This window comes from Mytilus californianus, unplaced genomic scaffold (genome assembly GCF_021869535.1).
Source record: "Mytilus californianus isolate M0D057914Y unplaced genomic scaffold, xbMytCali1.0.p SCAF_2, whole genome shotgun sequence".
Taxonomy (NCBI): domain Eukaryota; kingdom Metazoa; phylum Mollusca; class Bivalvia; order Mytilida; family Mytilidae; genus Mytilus; species Mytilus californianus.
In genome coordinates, this window is record NW_026262668.1 from 106,049,980 (window position 1) to 106,073,662 (window position 23,683).

Below are 23,683 nucleotides of genomic sequence, written 5' to 3' on the forward strand. Positions count from 1 at the left end.
GTTGAATATAACACTAAAATGACACCATTACATGACAGGAATGCAGTACAAATAAATGCAAGAATATTCGGGACAGAGAATTACGCAAATAAACAATACAATATAGTACATTTCGACAACGAAACAACAGAATCATGAAGTGAACAAAACACAAATTACAATGCAACAGACACAGAAACAAACTATACGATAACAATGGCCATTTTCCTGACTTGGTACAGGACATTTTTTAGAAAAAAATGGTGGGTTGAACCTGGTTTTGTGGCTAGCCAAACCTCCCGCTTTTATGGCAATGTTAAATATAACATTAAAATGACAAGATTACATGACAGGACTACAATACAAATAAATGGGAGAACATACAGGACAGAGACACACACAAATAGTAGCTATCAAAAGGTACCAGGCTTATAATTTAATACGCCAGACGCGCGTTTCGTCTACATAAGACCCATCAGTGACGCTCAGATCAAAAAAGTTTGAAAGCCAAAACAAGTACAAAACCGAAGAGCATTGAGGACCAAAAGTTCCAAAAAGTTGCGCCAAATACGGCTAAGGTTATATGCCTGGGATAAGAAAATCCTTAGTATTTATAATAATTCATATTTTTGCAAACAGTAAATTTATAAAAATGACTATATAATAGATATACATGTTAACACCGAAGTGGTGACTAACTACAGAATAAAAACGAGTACGTAAAACAACCTAGATCAGCACATAAAAAAACGTTCCTCTTTTTAATCTTGATCAATGGATTAACAAAACATACTTAACACCTATAGTTGTTAACTTCTATGTCATTTGGTCTATGGTGGAGAGTTGTCTATATGGCAATTATACCCCATCTTATTTTTTATGCAAATAAAACCAGTACATGTGCCAGGAAAAGTGTTTAACTCTTACAAAAAAATCAGTGTAATAGGTAACAAAAACACAAAATAAATAACAAATTAAACAACACCAAAGAATGTTTTTCATGATTGTTTGCCATGTGTAGTTGACTGTGTTTTAACACCATTTTTTGACCATTTTCATGGAAGTAATGGGATTTTGACGGTTTTGGACTACTTGTATACTGTTATCAATGTTCCTGTTGTACAACTCTATACTATACACAAAAAATTCGGTATCCATTTGTCATAGTATGGTATATTGTGTACAAGGTATTCTGGCTTTACATTCAGTTACATTTGTGGCAAAGTAGGTTAAATTGAAAAAATTTTGATGCCTCATTTCCTATTTTTATTGTCGAGCCTTCGACTTTTGTCGAAAAAGCGAGACATAGCGATCCTACATTCCGTCGGCGTCGTCGTCGTCGGCGGCGGCGGCGTCCACAAATATTCACTCTGTGGTTAAAGTTTTTGAAATTTTAATAACTTTCTTAAACTATCCTGGATTTCTACCAAACTTTGACAGAAGCTTGTTTATGATCATAAGATAATATTCAAAAGTAAATTTTGTAAAAAAAAAATTCCATTTTTTTCCATATTTTACTTATAAATGGACTTAGTTTTTCTGCCAAGAAACATTACATTCACTCTGTGGTTAAAGTTTTTGAAATTTTAATAACTTTCTTAAACTATCCTGGATTTCTACCAAACTTGGAAAGAAGCTTGTTTATGATCATAAGAAAGTATCCAGAAGTAAATTGTGTAAAAAAAAAATCCATTTTTTCCGTATTTTACTTATAAATGGACTTAGTTTTTCTGCCAAGAAACATTACATTCACTCTGTGGTTGAAGTTTTTGAAATTTTAATAACTTTCTTAAACTATCCTGGATTTCTACCAAACATGGAAAGAAGCTTGTTTATGATCATAAGATAGTATCCAGAAGTAAATTTTGTAAAAAAAAAAATCCATTTTTTCCGTATTTTACTTATAAATGGACTTAGTTTTTCTGCCAGTTAACATTACATTCACTCAGTGGTTAAAGTTTTTAAAATTTTAACAACTTTCTTAAACTATCCTGGATTTGTACCAAACTTGGACAGAAGCTTGTTTATGATTAAAAGCTAGTATCTAGAAGGAAATTTTGTTAAAATTTTTTTGATTTTTTCCGTATTTTACTTATAAATGGACTTTGTTTTTCTTCCAGTTAACATTACATACAGTCTGCAGTTTAAGTTTTTAAAACATTTATTAGATTCATAAACTATCCTGGATTTTTACCAAACTTGGACAGAAGCTACTAACAATCAAAAGATAGTATAGAGAGGAATATTTTTATTTATTTTTTTCCTCATTTTTGTTGAGCCTGCGATTAACAGCAAAAGTAGGCGAGACACTGGGTTCCGCGGAACCCTTACGAATTTTTAGTACATTAAAGTCTGTTTTTTGTTACAATCAGAGGAAGCTATGGAGGTTTTTTTTACTGGATGGGTCAATATTGAATCCATAATCGCTATAAAAACTTTGATATAATTTTGACATAAGCTTACATAAAATTTTATATCTCATGCTGGGTACTAAAAGAACAGGATCATCACATCTTGTAGGCAGGTGCAGGCAAATATTATAATATAGTAGGTAAACAAGGTGTATTGGATTGTTTGTGTATGATCCCATTGTTTTCTAACATTTATTGCATGGATGTAAGAGATATAGAACAAGAAACATATTACAAATACCAGTGATCTAGGAAGGTTTAAATAATGATGAATCTCAGTAAATAATTTTTATTATTTTACAGTGGATGAGTAGTATAAATACTGAAGGTAAAAGATACTTCTACAAAGTTGGCAGTACTGAAGTGGCATGGGAACTACCAAAGGTTTGGATTATAATGGTTCCGAGTGTTAGAAACTATGTTTAATACTTAATAACATGCATTTAAACAAATTAACTCTCTGAAAAATTGCATGTTGTCTATATCATTTATGTTTTAACATTGTATTGATTTTAATATAATCCCTTTGTGTTTAAACAAAAAAATAATTTCTTCAAGAAAAAATTCAATTTATCACATTAGAATACACTCAGGCTCAATATCACTGATTAGGTTAGTTGTCTGCACAGTGTTCATAATCATATTAAAGTTAACATCAATATGCAAAAGCCACGTAAGATGTTGATGTTATTTGGCATGTGACTGACTTTTGTGACAGAATTTGCAATTAGTTTGATACCATTACAATTTCTTCACTGAAACTACATTTCCAGTCTGATTCAAGCTTGATAGGGAAAAGAAAAAGACTTTCTATATTTAAAAATTCATCATTCCATTTGGAAACACAAAAACTTGGCCTATAGAAGCAATTTTTTATGCAGATTGGTAAATTTTCAAATTTCTAAATTTGATTTTAAGTAAAATTGGTCGGTTGATCTTTTCAAAGTTTCAGATTTTTAGCTCTTCTTTTGGTCTCCTTTGCCTTATTAATATGTGTGTAAACAAATTCTATAAAAAATAAATTGAAACCTTTCACAAACACCCTAGTCTTGTTCCAAACTTGTTTTTAATGTTCAGACCATTCAACTAAGGAGGCAAAATAAACAAATTTGACAAAAATTCAGCTATTACAAATTATTGTCAGATATTTCTGTTGATGACCTTATCCACAATCCACAAGCATGTTAGAAAAAAAAGAAAATATGTCAAACCCCCATGTTTAGTTCCAACAACTACTAAACTAAGGTTAAATGATTTACTTATAATCTCCTTAAGGTATTATTGTTGATGATACAAAATGCCTTCAGAATTGACCTTCTTCTGAAACAGAAAATAATGCTCACAGCTAATCTAATCAATAAGATATTGGGTTGATATAGTTAATCTTAGACAGTAACAGGAGAGCCATAAGTGAACAGTACTTTTCTATTGCTCGAGCACTTACTTTATGAAATATGCAGAACTACTGGAATTTATGGAGATAGTTTATTTGAAAACAAGAGCACAGTACATTGCTGTTTCCCTTTAGCCTTAATAAACTTCATTCCTAAGTACTATACATTTAAATTGTCTGTTGTTAAGACTCTGTTTATTTTTCTATTTTTACTATTCCTGTAAAAATGGATGCATTACAGTCTGTTTTCATTCAATAACAATTCTTTTGTTTTCAACAACAAGATTCTTTTCCTCAGGCATGAAATATTCAATAATAATAAGCTAACTGTGTTTGTTTTGTTTGCTTTTGTGATTACTAACATACCTTTCTACCTCAACAGACAAACAGAAAATCCAATGGGGATGTGATAATGGAGTTACCAAGTCCTCAGGCCAGCCCATCATCATCCAGATCGAACACGACTGGTAGATCACCACAGATTGGACGTTCTTTAAAGGCCAAGTCCATGTTTATTGAAAGTAGTGTTAATTTCCAGCAAGTCATGCCACATTTTCCAACAAGCCCCCCACCAAGGGCACAGACTTTGCCAAACAATTTGAATACACAAGCTGGTGGTGTAAGTTTTTGTTGTTCAGTGTTTGCACTGGTTTTTGCCTAAGTACCCCTCTTTTGTATGAATAGGGTAACAGTTGTTTTTTGGTATTGAATATTGTCTTAAACTTATCAGTTTTGAATGCTAGAAGTTTTCAATTCATACTCTTGATTATTTGTATGATGCTGCTTCAGACAAGAAATCCCTGTATTTTGGTAACCCACATAGGGATATTGTTTGGGTTAGATATTGTTAATTTTTAAGTAGTTTTTGTAAAAAATATAAATTTCAATTAACCTTTGCTTTCTCGACATTGCACCTCCTGGCATTTAAATTTGCTTGAAATGCATTATTTGACTGCTTTGGCTTTATATTTTACACATCATTCTGTTTATCATGTTGTTAGTTGACATTTTTTACATTTGGCTACAAGGAAGATTGGTCAGTTGATTTTATTATTTTTTTTATTGCTGGAGATTTTCTAACAATAAAATAAATATTAAATAAGAAGCATTACTAGTTTCTCAGACATCAAAGAAATCAGGGTTTTTAATCATAGTTTTCTGTAAAATGTATACGAGTAAATACATTCTGAAATATTATTTTTTTCCTTTTGATTGATTGATTGATTGTTGCTTGCTTACCGACCAGTGTCAAATATATATCACTTATAATATACCGAAATAATTGTAAAGTGAAATACTGACTTCTTGATTGCATTAGATTGGTCAGTTGTAACTATTAGATATGAATCTTTTTTTATTATTGAAAATAAAATTAAAGTAACTCTTTTTAAATTTGAGTGTTTGAAGCCCTTTTTGGATTAACCCAGGAATGCTCAAACTCAAAAATTAAAACCCAGGGATGAATATTGAAATACTTGAGGTGCCATATATGACCAGAAGGAACCTAAAAGATTAGCCAAATCCACCTACTGTCAACTTTGTCTCAGGCCTCTACAATAACTTTTTTTCCAACTTGTCCAGTAGGACAAGTACAACCCAAAACTTACTTGTCCGAATGAAATTGGAACTTGTCCAAAACAAATCTTAATAATAACCTTGTTTGCCTAATAAGTTGATCCAAGGAACAAAATGAATTAAAACAACAGAACAGAACTTGATTTATATCTTTTGAAATACTTTTCAAAAATATGAGTCGAGAACAACTGAATCTAGTCATGTCACAGGGCTTAGGTTCTAGTTTTCATCAATGCCAAAGTCTCATCAGACTCTGCACATGAGGCACCGTCTGATAGGCCTGTCAATGTACACTCATTGGATTTGTATCCTGGTTGTTTAAGTTGAAAAATGATTATTCAAATGCAATCAATAAAAAAAAGAAGATGATGTATGATTGCCAATGAGACAACTCTCTGCAAGAGACCAAATGACACAGAAATTAACAACTATAGGTCACCGTATTGCAAGTATTGTTTCTTTCTACATATGATCAAATATGATTTTGTGAATTTTATGGTAAATAATTTCTTCTTTTTTATTTAAAAAATATTTTTGTTAAAAAAATTACCGGTATGGTATTTATTATAAAGCAACAGAATAAGGTAGGAAAACAGGTACTGATTTGTCTTGGTCCCGAAATGTCTCCTGCGTTTCCAAACTGTCTATTAATCATGTCTATTAAATATGTCTCCTACGGTGCCAAACTGTCTATTAAACTTAGGAGCCGAATTGTTTCCGAGCTGGTGAAGAACTGTCTTGTAAAGTTACCTTTTCTACAAAGCGCATCGCTGATTCGGATCAGTAAAACTGGTTTCCGAAAATAGTATGCCTTTTACCTATTAAAAAGTACCTGACAAAGATCCAGTTTAAAATTATCGGTTTGCAAGTAAACATGTCAAATTAATACTTGTTTTTATCTTCTTTTCTTGTTTTTTGTTTATAATTACTTTGTTCATCAAAGTTGGATTAAATTTATTTTCTGCAGAATAATTTTACTTGTCCCGTCGGACAAGCTTGATCTAGCTTTTACTTGTCCGACCTTTTTTTCCTCTGGTACCGGACAATCGGACAAGCGTTATTGTCGAGGCCTGTGTCTGATAAAGTTGGAACTTAGTTTCTTAATAAATTTCTAAATTAATCAACGGAGAATTGTAATTAAAAAGTTAAACAAATTATTTTTTGACAAAATTATTGTAAATGGATTTATCTATTATGTAAACTTTATCTGGAATGACAGACCAAAATTTTTTTTCAATTTGTAAATAGATTTATTTTTATGTATATCAATCATAAAAAAAAACACATATAGGTTTTGTAATGCATCAACAAATCCGATATACTAAATCTGAATCTAATTTGTGAGGTAAACTCATTTACTGATAGATCTGTTAAATGTGTGAATATTAAATTACATTTTATAATGATTAAGTAGTTAAGGTTAAGAACAAATTTGGTCCTAGGCGGATTTCAGTTACTTTTATCACAGGGGTAAACAGAGCTTTAAGGTTCTGTAAAAATATACATTGTTGTATCTAATTTGTGGATGTTTCTTAAGCAAAATCTTTGTTCTTTCCTTGTGTTTATGTTAGTGTCTGCAATGCTTATTGCCTCTGCCTTGCAAGAAAAACAAGCAAACTGCCATTGCCTTGCTTTAATGCTTTTTGTTGCACATATCAGTTATAAATATATAAACCTTGCATGTTTTTGTACTTAATGATATGCATGAATGCATGTTTATTTCTTAGGGGATAAACAAATGTTTGTTAATTTTTTTAACAGCTGCAAAACATAACAATTGAAGAGTTTGCTTTAAGAACATGACAAATATTATACTTTCCTAAAATACACTTATATGAAATTTTATCACATAATATTTTCTTAAATATCTGCTTGGATTATTAATAATGCATACTTGTTTACCATTCTCACATAAATGAGTAATGTCATATTATGATGCTTTCAGCAATGCCCTTTATTTTGATTTTGTAAGAATTAAGATAATAATCAAATTCAATTTGACAAGTTATGAAAATTGAAGATATTCTTGCAGTATATAATATTTGCAGATATATATTATGCATGACCACCTTTTCTTTATACTATAGGACTCCAATGCGGAGAAAACTTCATACACACCCCAGCAGGTTAGTGGTAGTTTGCTTGTTGTTAATGGTTTATCTCCTTATGATGAACAATTATTACTATACAGGTGTATAGCATAACAAGGTTCTTTCCATTTTTGTTGAGTCTGCAACATTTTATAGTGGAAGGAAGACAGCGATCCTACATTATGTTTGCGGCAGCAATATTTAGGTTCAGTCTGTTGTATAAGTTTTATTACATCATCAACTTTGTATAAAAACCTTCATGGAATTTTTTATGAAAATTGGAGAGTAGAATTTTTATGTTCAAAAGATAGTATATCCACAGCAAAATTCTAAAGATATGTTTTTCATTTTTCTGGTTTTAGGATAAATGGACTTGAAGTATATATTAAGGATGTTCGCTACTCTTGGTTTTGACTTTTTGTCAGATATTCAGAATCCTCTGATTTTATCCATGTAATGCCAATAAAAATTTTGCCCACTAACCATTACTTTTCTTTTCATTATTTTATTTCATATAGTTTAAAAAGCCATTTTTCAAAATCTTATAAAATCCTTGCTATTTTTTCATAGTTTTTGAAACAAAAAAGATGCCAATGTTAAATGTATGAAAAATCTAGAGAGAATATTTTCATGCCAAATTTTCAATTGATAATATCTCAAAAACAAGGACATGGACCTATATTTTTTTTCTGCTTTTCAAGTTCCATTATTTATATACTATCAATTTATAACAGTCTTTTAAAAAGCTTGTTATTTTGAAACAGGAGCGAACATCTTTAAAGTACAGTCTAAGGTTAAAATTTTCCAGACATCAATATCTTTGTCAAAACTTCATGCAATTTGACCAAACTTGAACAAAAGCTATTTTGTGTTCAAAAGATACAGCAAAATTTTGAAAATATTGTTTTTAATTGTTTTTTCCTGTATTTTATTGATACCGTTAAAAGGACTTATCCTTATTGTTAGGCTAGTTTTTTTTGCAGCTGACATTAAGACAAAGTCTGGTGTTAAAGTTTTATATACATCAATAATTTTGTCAATTATTCATAGAATTTTATGAACTTTTGGCGATGAAAGTCCCAGAGTGCAAGACATAGGGATAACAATCTGGCTGAGGCAGCAGTGTAAACTATTTGTTAAAAGCTTTATATTTCAGAAGATAGAAGGCCTGGATGCTTCATACCTTGTGTTACGAAGTTTCCGTCTGTCATATGTCTCTTTTCCATGACCTCATTTTCATGGTTTATTGACTGCTTATGTTTAGTTTGCCTCAACCGAATGTTATGAAACTTACACACAATGCTAATTACACAAAACACAGATAAAGTTCGAATTTGGGTTGAGTCACTTTTACCGTTTTTATACGCCCATTTTGAGTTATGTCCCTTTATAACATTATATGCAAGCAGGGGCATCATCTGTGTCCCATAGACACATTCTCCATTTATTTCATCCAAATTTTATGAAACTCATACTCAAAGCTAAGTACCAAATCTCGCAGACAGAGTTCGAATTTGGGCAGTGAGTCCCTTACCATTCTTGAGTTGTGCCTATTATAACTTGGAAAATTGCAAATTTATTCGTTTCCACACTGTTGCTTAATGTTGACTCATTCAAATTTTATGAAACTTATACACAATGCTAAGGACCACAACACGCAGACAGAGTTCGAAATTTGGGCAGTTAGTCATTTACAATTCTAGCATTATGCCCTTTATAACTTGGAAAATTTCAAATTTTTCAGTTTTTGTCTCGCTTGACGGAGTCAAAAAGTGAGACATAGGTATGCTGTTTCCGGCGTCGGCGTCAACAATGTATTAGTTTGTGATAAGGTCTAGTTTATGGTGAACCACTAGTGGTAGGTCAAAGATATTTGGTATGCAGTTGTATTAGTATTGGCACATCTCATTACCATGGAGATTATTTGGCCCCGCCCCCTCAGTTATGGTCTATTGACTTTGAACTTTTGCTTAGTTTTCATGTATTAGTTTGTGATTAGGTCAGTTAATGGGGAACCACTAGTGGTAAGTGAATGATAATTGGTATGCAGTTGTATAAGCATTGGCATATCTCATTTCCATGGAGATTATTTGGCCCTGCCCCCTCAGTCATGGTCTATTGACTTTGAAACTTTTGCTTAGTTTTCATGTATTAGTTTGTGATTAGGTCGGTTTATGGGGAACCACTAGTGGTAGGTCAATGATATTTGGTATGCAGTTGTATTAGCATTGGCACATCTCATTACCATGGAGATTATTTGACCTTGCCCCCTCAGTTATGGTTTATTGACTTTGAAATTTTGCTTAGTTTACATGTATTAGTTTGTGTTTAGGTTTGTTTAAAGGGAACTACTTATGATAAGTCAATGGTATTTGGTATGCAGTTGTATTAGCATTGGCACGTCTCATTTCCATGGAGATTGTTTAGCCATGTACCTTCAGTCATGGTTCATTGACTTTGAATATTTGCAAAACTTACATGTTTTAATTTCAACATTTGCATTATCAAAATTACAAAAAAGCGAGACATATCACTGTGATAACTGTTTATTGCACTCTTGCTAAAGTTGTCTCATCCAAATTTTATGGAACTCCCACACAGTGCTAAGAACCACAGCATGCAGAGAGTGTTCGATTTTGGGCAGTGAGTCATGTACCGTTTTAGAGTTACGCCCCTTTTTAACTTGGAAAATTGCAAAGCTTGAGTGGGGCATTCATGTCCTCAGACACATTCTTCTTTTATCTAATACTCTAAGCAATAGGTCAACAATATTTGGTGTATGGAATGATTGTAAGGTGTATATGTCTATTTGGTAGGTATCATCTGCCCTTGAATTCATTATCATTATTCATTGGTCAATATTACGTTTCCGTGGTTTTGTCTGTTTCTTGTATAATGTAAGCAATAGGTCAACTATATATGGTGTATGGAATTTCGTAAGATGCACATGTCTGTCTGGCTTGGTTTATCTGACCTTGACCTCATTTCCATGAATCATTGAAGTTTATGGGATACTTGTAGTTGTAGTAAAACTTTGTCTTTAGGACATTAACATAAAATCAATCAAAGTTAGTAAAGCAGTCGAGACATTTCAGTGTGTGCTCTCTTGTTTTTATAATTAAGAGATATTGTCTAAATTAAAATTAAAAAAAAAATTCAGTTTTTTTTTTTTTTTTACTTCTTTGACCAGATATAGTCCACAGCATTGAAGGGAGATGTATGTTTTAATCAACTAAAATCATTTTTATGTGTACATGCCAGTCTGACAACTGACCTTTACTTCATCCCATAGTTCATAGATTAATGTGAGATTTTTGTCACTGTAAGTGATATGTCAGCTAAGATTGGAGTGTATAATCAGAACACAGATGTGTTGTCTATCCTTAATGAATTATTTAACCCATAACTCATTTTAATGCTTTATTAATTTGCAAATAAGTGTTTTTGGTTAGTTTCTAGATTACCTTGAAAGGTAGACTAATCCAAAGAAGTAAATTGTACTCCCTTCATGTGAGTTTTTATATGTGACCTTATTAATGGCATATTCATAGTAGTAAATTGTACTCCCTTCGTGTGAGTTTTTATATGTGACCTTATTAATGACATATCCAAAGAAGTAAATTGTACTCCCTTCATGTGAGTTTTTATATGTGACCTTATTAATGACATATCCAAAGTAGTAAATTGTACTTCCTTCATGTGAGTTTTTATATGTGACCTTATTAATGGCATATTCATAGTAGTAAATTGTACTCCCTTCATGTGAGTTTTTATATGTGACCTTATTAATGACATATCCAAAGAAGTAAATTGTACTCCCTTCATGTGAGTTTTTATATGTGACCTTATTAATGACATATATCCAAAGTAGTAAATTGTACTCCCTTCATGTGAGTTTTTATATGTGACCTTATTAATGGCACATGATACAGTTTTGATCCCACAGTGAACTTTTGACGAAAATTTGCATACAAGCTATTTTTCACCCAGTCAGTTCAAAAATTTAATAAAAAATAAACCTTCATGTGCTACCTTTATAGATAAATGGGAAAATTTATACATTTACTCAAAATTTCTCATTTCTATCTTTTGGACAGACATACCTATCTTTTTTGTTTCAAAAGATAAACACAAGCAAACTTTTGTGAAAATATGTGAAATATCTTCTTTACACAAGTATGCTCAAAATTTGTGTAACAATTTTTTGGAAATAATTTATGTTTATAAACATTTTCATGATTTTAGAAAAAAATTGCATTTTGTCCTGTATATTTACCTTTTTCAAATAAAAATTCTTCAGTGGTTTGTTTGTAAAAATTGGTACAAGGTTTTTCAAGCCAATGATCAAAATCAGTTGAAAAATGCATCTTTTCCAAAAATATCACAGATTGGTTTTGCGAAATAAATAACATTTTATGTTAGTGACATCATTACCTTCCCTTTAAATGTATCATTTGGCCTTAAGGATTGTAAATCTAATGGAACACAAATAAATGAAAAGTTAATATTGATTACTGAAATTGATTAGAAACATTAAGAATTCCTTTCAGTTTATCAAACAAATTAAAACCTTCTTAATAGTAGAAAATGTAACAGAGAAAACATCAGTACATATAGGTTATTTGGCACATGTATTATAATAGATATGTCTTCTGGATTGGGTAATTAATTAATTATTCCACATATGGGATCAGCATGGTGATAAGATGTAAGGTAACAAGTTGAAAGATTGAATAATGTTTGAATTATTTGAAAATGTTATATTGGAAAAGGAGTTCAGAGACTATATTTTTAATCTATTTTCTTTTTAGGAACCTTTTTCAGGAACAGTTAGCAGGGCCAAAATTTTGGAAAGCAATAAAAAGGTCAAGTAAGTACTTCATAGTTTACTCAGGGAATTATTTAGACATTTTGAGTAGTTATTTCACTATAATAAATATATAAATGAATAATTCAGAGCCTATAGATTAAAAGCAAAATATCTTTAATACAGATTGATAATTATTAGATGTTATTGGCTTTGAACTAGTTTCCAATAAATGCCAGTACACTTAGATTGGTACTTTGTGTTTTAAGTCTTTATGTTAGTTGTTTGTTGTGCTTTTAGCCAATTTAATGAGTCAGGCCATTTCCAATTGATTTTTCACAGTTTGTTCTTTTGTTGTGCTGTTACACCACTGTCCAAGGTCAGGGGAGGGTTGAGTGCTCACAAAAATGTTTTACACTGCCATATTCTATGTCTATCAAGTTTTGTTATGATAAACCTTCTGTAGCCTGATTGTGGCCCTTTGACTTACAATGTAAGAAAATAACCATGTTTTCTTCAGTTGTTAGTCCTCCTTGAAGACAATGAGGTTATATATGGAGAATATTATTTGGATTTGTTCATTTCACACCCATATCAACATGAGACACCAATATTATTCCTATCATCATATTTAGAGCTCTGCAGGATTAATTATATTGGTTGAGGGTTGATACAGTGTTTGATATTGAAAAAGCCATATCATATACCGGGTCATCTATATTATATGCCCAAATAGATATTTTTCATGTGACATGATGTTATACAGATAAGGGGTTTGATAAATATATGGTGGTATGATTGCCAATAGACAACTCTCCACAATAGACCAAATGACACAGAAATTAAAAATATAGGTCACCGTACGGCCTTCAACAATGAGCAAAGCTCATACTGCATAGTCAGCTATAAAAGGCCCCGAAATGACAAAATTTAAACAATTCAAACGAGAAAACTAACGGCCTAATTTATGTACAAAATAATGAATGAAAAACAAATATGTAACACAGCAACAAACGACAACCACTGAATTACAGGTTCCTGACTTGGGACAGGCACATACAGAATGTGGCGGGGTTAAACTAGTTTGAAGGCACCTACCCTCCCCTAACCTGGGACAGTGGTGTAACAGTACAACATAAGAACAAACTATAAAAATCAGTTGAAAAATGCTTAACTCATCAGATGAATAAAGCCTTAGCAACTGTGACTAATATTGATATCATCATGAATAGCTGATATAAAACTATTACCATTGATTGTATTACACATACAATATACTTTTTTACGCCCCCGCCGCAGCTGAGGGGGCGTTAAGTTTTACCCTTGTCCGTCTGTACGTCCGTACGTATGTCCCAAAGATGGTTTCCGTTCTCTAACTTTAGTTTGCCTCAACCAAATGTTATGAAACTTATACACAATGCTTATTACCACAAAACAATGATCTAGTTTGAAAATGGGTGGTGTCACTTGTACCATTTTTGAGTTATGCCCCTTTATAAACATAAAAATTGCTGAATTTTTCGTTTCCGTTCTTTAACTTTAGTTTGCCTCAACCAATTGTTATGAAACTTATACACAATGCTTATTACCACATAATACAGATCAAGTTTGAAATTGGGTGGCATCACTCTTACCATTCTTGAGTTATGCCCCTTTATAAACATAAAAATTGGTGAATTTTTCGTTTCCGTTATCTAACTTTAGTTTGTCTCAACCAAATGTTATGAACCTTATACACAAAAATTTAGTTTGCCTCAACCAAATGTTATGAACCTTATGCACAATGCTCATTAACACAGAATACAGATCAAGTTTGAAATTAGGTGGTGTCACTTTTACTGTTCTTGAGTTATGCCCCTTTATAAACAAAAATTGGTGAATTTTTCGTTTCCGTTATCTAACTTTAGTTTGTCTCAACCAAATGTTATGAAACTTATACACAATAATTATTACCACAAAACTCAGATCAAGTACAAATTATAGTAGCGTCACTTTTACCTTTCTTCAGTTATATCCCTTTATAACTTTATTAGATATGCAAGCGGGGGCATCATCTGTGTCCCTTGGACACATTCCCCATTTATTTTTTACTACTTTTATGGGCACTCAACCCTCCTCTTATCTTGGATAGTGTTGAATCAACATAACAAACTTAAAATCTGTTGGAAAGGGCTTGTCTCATCAGATTGATACTAAGCACAAAAACAAATAACAAAAAGACAAAAGAAACTGTAAAACCAGAAATTATTGCAATGTTTTTAATAAGTGAAAAATGAAATAGTATCAATAATAAAAATTCATTATTTCAGTAGTGATTTCCTTCATAAAATTTGTGCAATCGCAATAATTTGATTTTTAATTGCTGCCACTGATCAAGGATTAGCAATGATAAATGCACACATTAATTTCTGAATTTATGATACCAATCTTAAGAGTGCTTTCAGTTTCTGACAGCTAGTTCAAAGCCCAATTTCAACAAATAAATATCCCATCTCCTCCCTGAATAATATATATATTAAGCAGTGTCAGGAAACTATAACCTTGCGCAATGCCAAGTATAAGTATTCACAGGATGTAAGACCGTAATTGGTAATACTGTGATAGCAATACGTGTTTAGTTGTATATAAAATGGCTGAGTGATATAAGTAGTTCAACTACTGTATTACTAACCTATCAACACTGAGGTTGTGAGTTGGAACCCCTCATGTGGCAGATGCATTCTTAATTGACTGGCTAATAGTGCTAAATACCAAAAATCAGTTAATCAATCGTCAATTATTCCACACTAAAAAACTTTCCATCTCAGTGGGAAATGTGATAGTGTTTGACAATCCATTCACATTGGCTCCTCAAGGAGTCCCTTTGTTCAGATGGTTACTCACTCATTCTCCAACCAAAATATGTTTGTCATTTAATTTCTAGTGGCTGTATGCTGATATTAAACAATGCTATTAATGAAATATGTTTATTTTAGGAAAAACTGGGTTACTTGTTATGCTAAATTATCTTCATCTAATTTGGTATTCTACAAAGATATGAAATCAGCAAAGAGTGTGCCAGGATCTCCATTTGGAAAATCAGATTTTATGATCCCATTGCAAGGTTGTCAGGTTTCAAAAGCAACGAAAGAGGTGTCAAGTAAACGCAATGTCCTTGTTGTAAGTTACTTATTGTATGCAATAAAGTATGTATCCCCCATTATTCCATGATGCTTTTCACCAACCTATTTTATTAGTATGTACTGAAATGTTAAGCAAATATTAAAAACATCAGGAGCCTGTAATTCACTGGTTGTTGTTTGTTGCTGTATTTCATTTTTTTTTTCATTTATTGTTTTGTACATAAATGAGACTTGAAGTTTTCTTGTTTGAATTGTTTAATATTTGTCATTTTAGTTGCTAACTTCTAGGTTATTTGGTCTCTGGTGGATAATTGTCTCTTTGGAAATGATACCATATCTTCTTATTTTTATAATTAATTAAGTGCATCTTCTCTTGAGCTTTTCAAATGATATACATTTGATTTTTGATGGAAATAAGGAAGTTCAAAAATAATTTTTTGAAATAAAAAAAAGTAGGGATCAAACCCAACAATGCATTGTCAATACATATGCACAAAAATTATATAGCTGTCTAGTAGACAATGAACGTCTTTCATTTATATCCAATATTTATATTGACTAGTTTTTATACGACCGCGTTTGTTTAGAAGCTACTATTTAAAAATGCTGATTAAGGAATTTTTTTTTTGGGGGGGGGGGGGGTGTCAATTCGCAACAGAATAGTGTATTGCACAAAAGCAAACCATTGAATATAAATTCAAATCATATAACCAATTCTAAGTTCTTTGACTACAGTTATTCTGTGTCAGAAACCTATTATGTGTCAAATATTTAATTACAATCCAAATTCAGACCAGTATCAAGCGCAAATATTGTGTCCATTTTTGCCCCAACTGTTCATGGTTGGACCTCTGCGGTCATATCCAGCTGTGCTTGGCGAAGCAATTTATTTTTTTATAATATTGTTTTCTTTTTTTTATGTTTTTTTTTTATTGGGGGAGGTGTTGTTAACCCATGGAACATTTGACATTTCTAAATGAAACATCAATACAACACAATTTAACTATGAAAGCAATATAAAACTATAGAACCACAAAACTGTTATAATGAGAAGAAAAAATGGAAAAAAAAAATCTGTCCAGGTACACGGTTTGAATTCTGTATCATTGATAATTACCATTATGACATTCGTAACTAACGACTACCGGGTATACGATCACAGCTACTGGCGAGATGGTTTTAAAATGAAAAATTAACATTTTTATACATGGAAGACTAGAGCACAATTGATTCTTCACTTTCAAATAATTAATTTTGGTTGTCTAATAGACTTTAATAGACAACAGTTGCCTTAATCTTGGTTATACAAAATGTCTAACAGCTATGATTAGATATTCTATCTGAACAATTGCAGAATAAACCAGTAACAGATCTATAAAATTTCAAGTATCTTTAACTTTTGTTAACTTTTCAGATGGCTAAATATAGATGTGAACCATGTGGAAACAATCATTTCCAACTATTGAAGACTAAAATAGACAAAATGTGCAATTATCTTTGTGTAATTCTCTTGATTTATTGTCAAAATGGAAAATAGACAGTCGTTTTATCACAAATGGGTTAAGCTAGAGAATTTACAAGTAGTAGTTGATTTGGAAATGATAATCAACTTGCGACTGATTATTGTTTCCGAATCAACTGCTTCTTAAATTCTCTAATACATAAAACTATTCATTTTACAATTTTGGTTCCAGTTTTAATCATACAATTTTAAAGAAAAAGGGAACAATTATTCATTAAACTTTACAGAAAAGTACTAATATCACTGATAATATAATGAATTGCATTGTTATTAATTTCTCTCATATAACGCCTTATAAGTAATAAATTACTGTCAGTAGCTCATGTCCTTTATTATTTTATTACCAGTTGAATACCAGTCATGGGGACCAGTACTTAATACAAGCTGATGATGACAAAGCAGCTCAGAAGTTATATATACAGCTGGAAATAAAAATCAATGAGTTCGTAAGTCACTCTATCATAGAAGTTACAAATACAACTTTGATGAATGGATGTGTTTGTCAAGACAAGTCTTTCAGGCATAATCATGGTTTCGTCCTAATGGGATGAAACTTTTTTTAAGATACAACATCTTATATTGAAATATTAATTTAATTTAATTTTATTTTAATATTAATGCTCTGCGAGGTTTTTCAGATGATGCTAGTGGTACGAAATTGTCCTTTGTGTAAGGGTTCCTTCTCCTTTTTATCCTGTTTCTTGTGGATTCCTAAAAAAAAATTAATATTATACATATTATAAAAAATGGAAATTAGAAAACTGTTGTATAATTTATAAAATGATGGATAAAAAAAAATTTCAATGATTATCTTATAATATAATATAATCCCGGTTTCATCCCACCCCTATGGAAAACCATAATGATTCAACATTCAGGTTGGACGAAACAGGGATTATATATAGATAAGTGTCATATATAATCCCGATTTCGTCCCAGTGCTATGGAAATTTATTACATTTAACATAGAGGGTGGGACGAAACCGGGATTATATATATAGATAAGTCTCATATATAATCCTGGTTTCTTCCCACAGCTTTGGAAATTTATTACATTTAACATAGAGGATGGGACGAAACCAGGATTATATGTATATAAGAGTCTTATATATAATCCCGGTTTCGTCCCACTGCTATGAAAATTTGTTACATTTAACAGAGAGGGTGGGACGAAAACAGGATTATATATGAGACTTATCTATATATAATCCCGGTTTTGTCCCACCTCTGTGTTAAATCAGTATGGTGTTCCATAGCGGTGGGACGATACTGGGATTATATATAAGATACTTTTCAATATATAATCCTGGTTTCGTCCCACCTCTGTGTTAAATCAGTATGGTTTTCCATAGGGGTGGGACGAAATCAGGATTATATATAAGACACATCTATATATAATACTGGTTTCGTCCCACCTCTGTGTTAAATCAGTATGGTTTTCCATAGGGGTGGGACGAAACTGGGATTATATATAAGACACTTATCTATATATAATCCCGGTTTCGTCCCACCTCTGTGTTAAATCAGTATGGTTTTCCATAGGGGTGGGACGAAACCGGGATTATATATAATACACTTATCTATATATAATCACGGTTTCGTTTCACCTCTGTGTTAAATCAGTATGGTTTTACTTAGAGGTGGTACGAAACCAGGATTATATATATATATAAGACACTAAAAAGTAAAAATTTAATACTTTAACTTTAAGAAGTGATAATTGTTACGCTTTGATAAACCGTTGTAATACATCAAAATCTATTCAAAATGACAAAGGTATTGAAATATGCTGACAAAATATAAAAGAGAAGTACAACATCCTGGTACGAATGATGGGACAAAACTGGTACATTATAGATCCCATATCAATACCGTCCCACATGGGACTAAACCATGATTATGCTGTCTTTCAGTCTTATAGTCTGTGATTTATTTTTGTAAGGAATTAACCCCATGACTCTGCACCTGAGGAGAACATGCTGCCACGAGTTCAAAGAGGAGTTGTGATATTTGTCGTACTATCTGAAAAGTTTAAAATACAGCTAGTTTATTTTATATGATACATGTTTTCTTATAAGTTACTCACTTTCAATGGAAGTAGTTAGATTTTGGTTAAATTTTCAGTTCAGTTTCAATTATTAATTTACTATTATTCCCACTGTAATACTCAAGTTAGATTACATGTTTGTTAAAAGTGAGATAATTGTATTTTTACAAATCAAATGTTACATGCAGATAAAAGGGGATGGAGTTCAGTGAGCTCACCTTTTGAACTTTCATTGCAACAAAATAGTACAAAGTCTGTTAAAAGGGGAACAACTCTTATTCATTTGTAATTTTACAGTTGATTTAAAATTCATGAAATTATTTATTAAAAAAAGTGCTACAGCTTGCAACTTCTTATACACAGAATTGGAATGCTGATGATAAAAAAAGATATTGGTGTTAGACAAGTGAAGTTATTTGATCAGGAGACATTTCTTGCATTTATAAGTATCTCGGTGTATTCTCATTCAATATCATCTAATTTGATTTATGTAAGGTATGAGTGTGTAAAAATTGTAACTCTGCATGATTCTAACGTGAGTTCATACTTCAAAATAATGAAGGCTCGAAGAAAACCTCTGTTTTTAAACTAAAAAGAAATATTTTTATATTTCAGGGCAATCAACCAAATGAAGGTATGACAAAATTTTCTTTAGGGCCTCCAGAATCTGAAGAAGATGATGACAAACTGAAACGAAAAACTTCATTTAAGAGACGTTAGTGCCCTGCAAGACATGGTTTTGGCTTTTATGTCTTGCTTCTATAAACTTTTACTCAGGAATATAACCATTCTCCTGGGAATTAGTTAATATATTCCTGAAGCCACTCTAAAATGTCTAAATCTGAAATCTGTTGTTTATCCATGCAGATAACTTAGCTCAAAGCAGTACTTGTCTTTGAATTAGCTTGAAATTTTTGACTTTTTCATGTTTCTGTTTTAAACTCTTGTTCATTGAAAATGAATTTAAGTGTTTTTTTATAAGTAATTGATGGAGTATTATAGTACCTTGTAAATTAGCTCATAATTAATTTTGAGTAAATTGCCATAATGTATAAAAGTAATTGATAAATTTACTTTTTATATCCATTTTGTACAATATTTCTTATGTTCACAAGAAATTAGAAGATTTCAATCTTTCCAATGCTATTTTTATTAAAATTTTAAAAGCTTTTTAATTCATTTGTCATGGGTGGAAAACAAAAGAAAGTATTCAAAACTTACTTTTGACATTAATATTTCATTGGCAATTTAAAACTTTTTATTCCCACCTGAATATCGTTGAACATTTCTTTGACTTGCATTTTACTGAACGTTATCCTCAGCAATTTATGATAGATATTGACCCTGTGGACATCAATTTAACAAAACCACCCAACAAAATATTAAAAACTATACATACTGTTTTAAAAGTTGAAAAATAAAAATAATCTCTATGATAGTGCATGGCAGATATGTTGAGCTTACATGAAGTTGTTGGCATGGCATAGCTTGGCCTTTTTATTTTATCAGAAATAAATGATCTGCATGGATAAATGAAAGATTACTGGGTAAACTAACATTTTCCCTGTAACTGCCAGATTATACAATAATTATGAAATCCTAGCATGAAATCCTCTCTGCCACAGTTATATCAATTGTCTTTATCTTTTCAGCTTATTGAGATATAAATTTATAAGTAGATTTTAGGGGGAATATCTCATCAGTTGAATATCTTATCTGTTAAATAGTTTTATGCCTCTACCTAAAATATTAGTCAAAGGATCACTTATATATGTAGTAACATAAAATGGGATAAAACAATTTCGTCAAAAATACTGCACAGTACCACAGACCAACATCAACCACAAACAGCGGACTCCTTCTAAAAAAAAAGTTTGACTTGAATGTCACTTGATGTAGACACAAAATGTGGTGAGGTTAACCAGTTTTTTGTGCGCACAAACCTCTCCCTTTGACAATACATAACAATACATAGATATTTTATTTTGTGAATGCTTTATTTTATATTGTACTGTCCTATATATTTTTGATAATTGCTTTTAGCCTTTTAATGTAAAATTCTATGTAATTGTATAATGAGTAGATACAGATCCTATAGATGTTTCAGTATGCTCACTTATTTTGCAAAAGACTTGAATTGCAAAAGGGATTTTAAATGCATTCAGAAGGCCAAATTATGTCATACAATATACATGCTTCATGTTTGGTTTTAAACAGTTTTATAGAGAACCTGCTTAAATTTATTTAAATTGGGACTTGGGTAAATCTATGACTTTATTGCATTTTGCATATGCTCAATGGTCATATATCTTTTGTGCTTTACATGTAGCAGTATTAGTCAGGGAATGTCATAATGACCTGCAGGGTTATGACCAAGGATCCGGAAATTTTTCCAGACAATTTCGGTCATTTTGAGATGTTTGAAAAGTTGGTGCCCCTTTTCAAATTGTCGATATCAACTTGACTATATTCATAGCATCAACGAACATGACGAACTTGTATTGCTGTTTCATCGCATTTACTAAGTAAATGTCTTACCATTACCATGAAGGACAGTTTAGTGAAGGCAACAGTCTAAAATTGAAATGATTTTAATGACTCAAAATGGTTAATTTCTGAGACATTGCTTACGTTTCTTTCGATTTGACAAAAGTTAAAACCGGAAGTTTGCGATATTTTAAAGTACGAATAATTCCGGATTCATTTCCGTGATTTGTTTTGTTTATCAAATTGACAGGAAGTCACCGGCTTTTTATGGCTTTTTTATTAGCTCGTCCGTTGTCGTCGTCGTCGTTAGCTTTTTACAAAAATCTTCTCCTCTGAAACCACTAAGCCAAATTTAACCAAACTTGGCCACAATCATTATTAGGGTATCTAGTTTAAAAAATGTGTCCAATGACCCCGCCAACCAACCAAGATGGCCGCCATGGCTAAAAATAGAACATAGACGTAAAATGTAGATTTTGGCTTATATCTCTGAAACCAAAGCATTTAGAGTAAATCTTACATGGGTAAAATTGATTATCAGGTCAAGATCTATCTGCCCTGAAATTTTCAGACAAATCTTGACAACCTGTTGTTGGGTTGCTGCCCCTGAATTGGTAATTTTAAGGAAATTTTGCAGTTTTTGGTTATTATCTTGAATATTATTATAGATAGAGATAAATTGTAAACAGCAATAATGTTCAGCAAAGTAAGATCTACAAATTAGTCGTCATGACCAAAATTGTCAGTCGACCCCTTTAGGAGTTATTGCCCTTAATAGTCAATTTTTAACAATAGTTCGTAAATTTTTTACAAAAATCTTCTTCTCTGAAACTACTGAGACAAATTTAACCATACTTGGCCATAATCATTATTAGGGTATCTAGTTTAAAAAATTTGTCCGATGACACCGCCTTCCAACCATCCTGGCCGACTTGGTTAAAAATAGACCATAGGGGTAAAATGGAGTTTTCGGTTTATATCTCTGAAACTAAAGCATTTAGAGCAAATCTGACAGGTGGCAAAAATGTTCATCAGATTTAGATTTATCTACCCTGAAATTTTCAGACGAATCCGACAACCCGTTGTTGGGTTGCTGCCCCTGAGTTAACCTTATTTTACATGATTTCCAAAGCATCAGTAAATACAGGTGAGCGACACGGGTGCGTCTAAACACTGCTAAGGAGTCCTTAGTGCACTAAGGACTTATGATATGCCACTAAGGACTAGATGGGGTGCTGTTACATGTAATTAAGTCTCCCAAACAAAGTTTGGGAAGACTTATTGTTTTTGCTCAGTTCTTATTATTATTATTATTCTTCTTCCTCTTCCTCTTCCTCTTCCGCCGCTTTTAAATTTGAACTTGTCCGCACCCGTTCTCCAAAACCGCTTGTCAGATTAACTTAGGGTTTCACAATATGTTAGACTAACATGTCTAGTGGTGCAATCAGGGTTTTGTTTGTGCAATGGGGTTTATAAAGGGGTTCTTTGAGGGGCAAAAAGAAAAGAGGGTTTTACTATAGAACCCTATGGGATTTTATTTTTTAAAATTTTCAAATGATTATAAATTGAAAACCGTTTGTGATAGACACAATCTTTTTAATTGAAAATGTTCTAAATGATAAAACCCATTAAATGAAATACAGGGTTAGTTCCCAGGGGTCATCCCCACCCCCTGCCATTTAAGAAAGTTCTAATATCTTGTAAATGGTCGAGATCCCCACCCCTAAACCATATATATTCTGGTTTGTCATGATAAAGCACATGAAATGAAATACAGGGTTAGTCCCCAGGGGTCACCCCCACCCCATGCCATTTAAGAAAGTTCTTATATCTTGTAAGTGGTCAAGATCCCCACCCCTAAACCATATATATTCTGGTTTGTCATGCTAAGATGGTTTGAATGATATAAAGGGTTAGTCCCTAGGGGTCATCCCGACCCCCTGCCATTTGAGAAAGTTCTAATATCTTGTAAATGGTCGAGATCCCCACCCCTAAACCATATATATTCTGGTTTGTCATGATAAAGCACATCAAATGAAATACAGGGTTAGTCCCCAGGGGTCACCCCCACCCTATGCCATTTAAGAAAGTTCTAATATCTTGTAAGTGGTCAAGATCCCCACCCCTAAACCATATATATTCTGGTTTGTCATGCTAAGATGGTTTGAATGATATACAGGGTTAGTTCCCAGGGGTCATCCCCACCCCCTGCCATTTGAGAAAGTTCTAATATCTTGTAAATGGGCGAGA

At 32.0% G+C, this 23,683-nt stretch overlaps 1 protein-coding gene across 5 annotated transcripts in view; it reads left to right on the top strand.

Annotated features, from left to right (window-relative positions):
* LOC127728513 (rho GTPase-activating protein 15-like) overlaps positions 1 to 23,683 on the top strand; it is a 77,524-nt gene that overhangs the window by 18,613 nt on the left and 35,228 nt on the right. For 2 of the 5 annotated variants that reach the window (XM_052235917.1, XM_052235919.1), the window contains 7 exons: positions 2,694 to 2,774; positions 4,166 to 4,402; positions 7,446 to 7,484; positions 12,260 to 12,318; positions 15,231 to 15,414; positions 17,247 to 17,345; positions 19,562 to 19,661. In XM_052235917.1, the coding sequence (XP_052091877.1) occupies positions 2,694 to 2,774; positions 4,166 to 4,402; positions 7,446 to 7,484; positions 12,260 to 12,318; positions 15,231 to 15,414; positions 17,247 to 17,345; positions 19,562 to 19,661 (799 nt within the window). The remainder of the gene's footprint in view (positions 1 to 2,693; positions 2,775 to 4,165; positions 4,403 to 7,445; positions 7,485 to 12,259; positions 12,319 to 15,230; positions 15,415 to 17,246; positions 17,346 to 19,561; positions 19,662 to 23,683) is intronic. The other 3 variants (XM_052235920.1, XM_052235918.1, XM_052235921.1) reach the window with 3 other exon arrangements.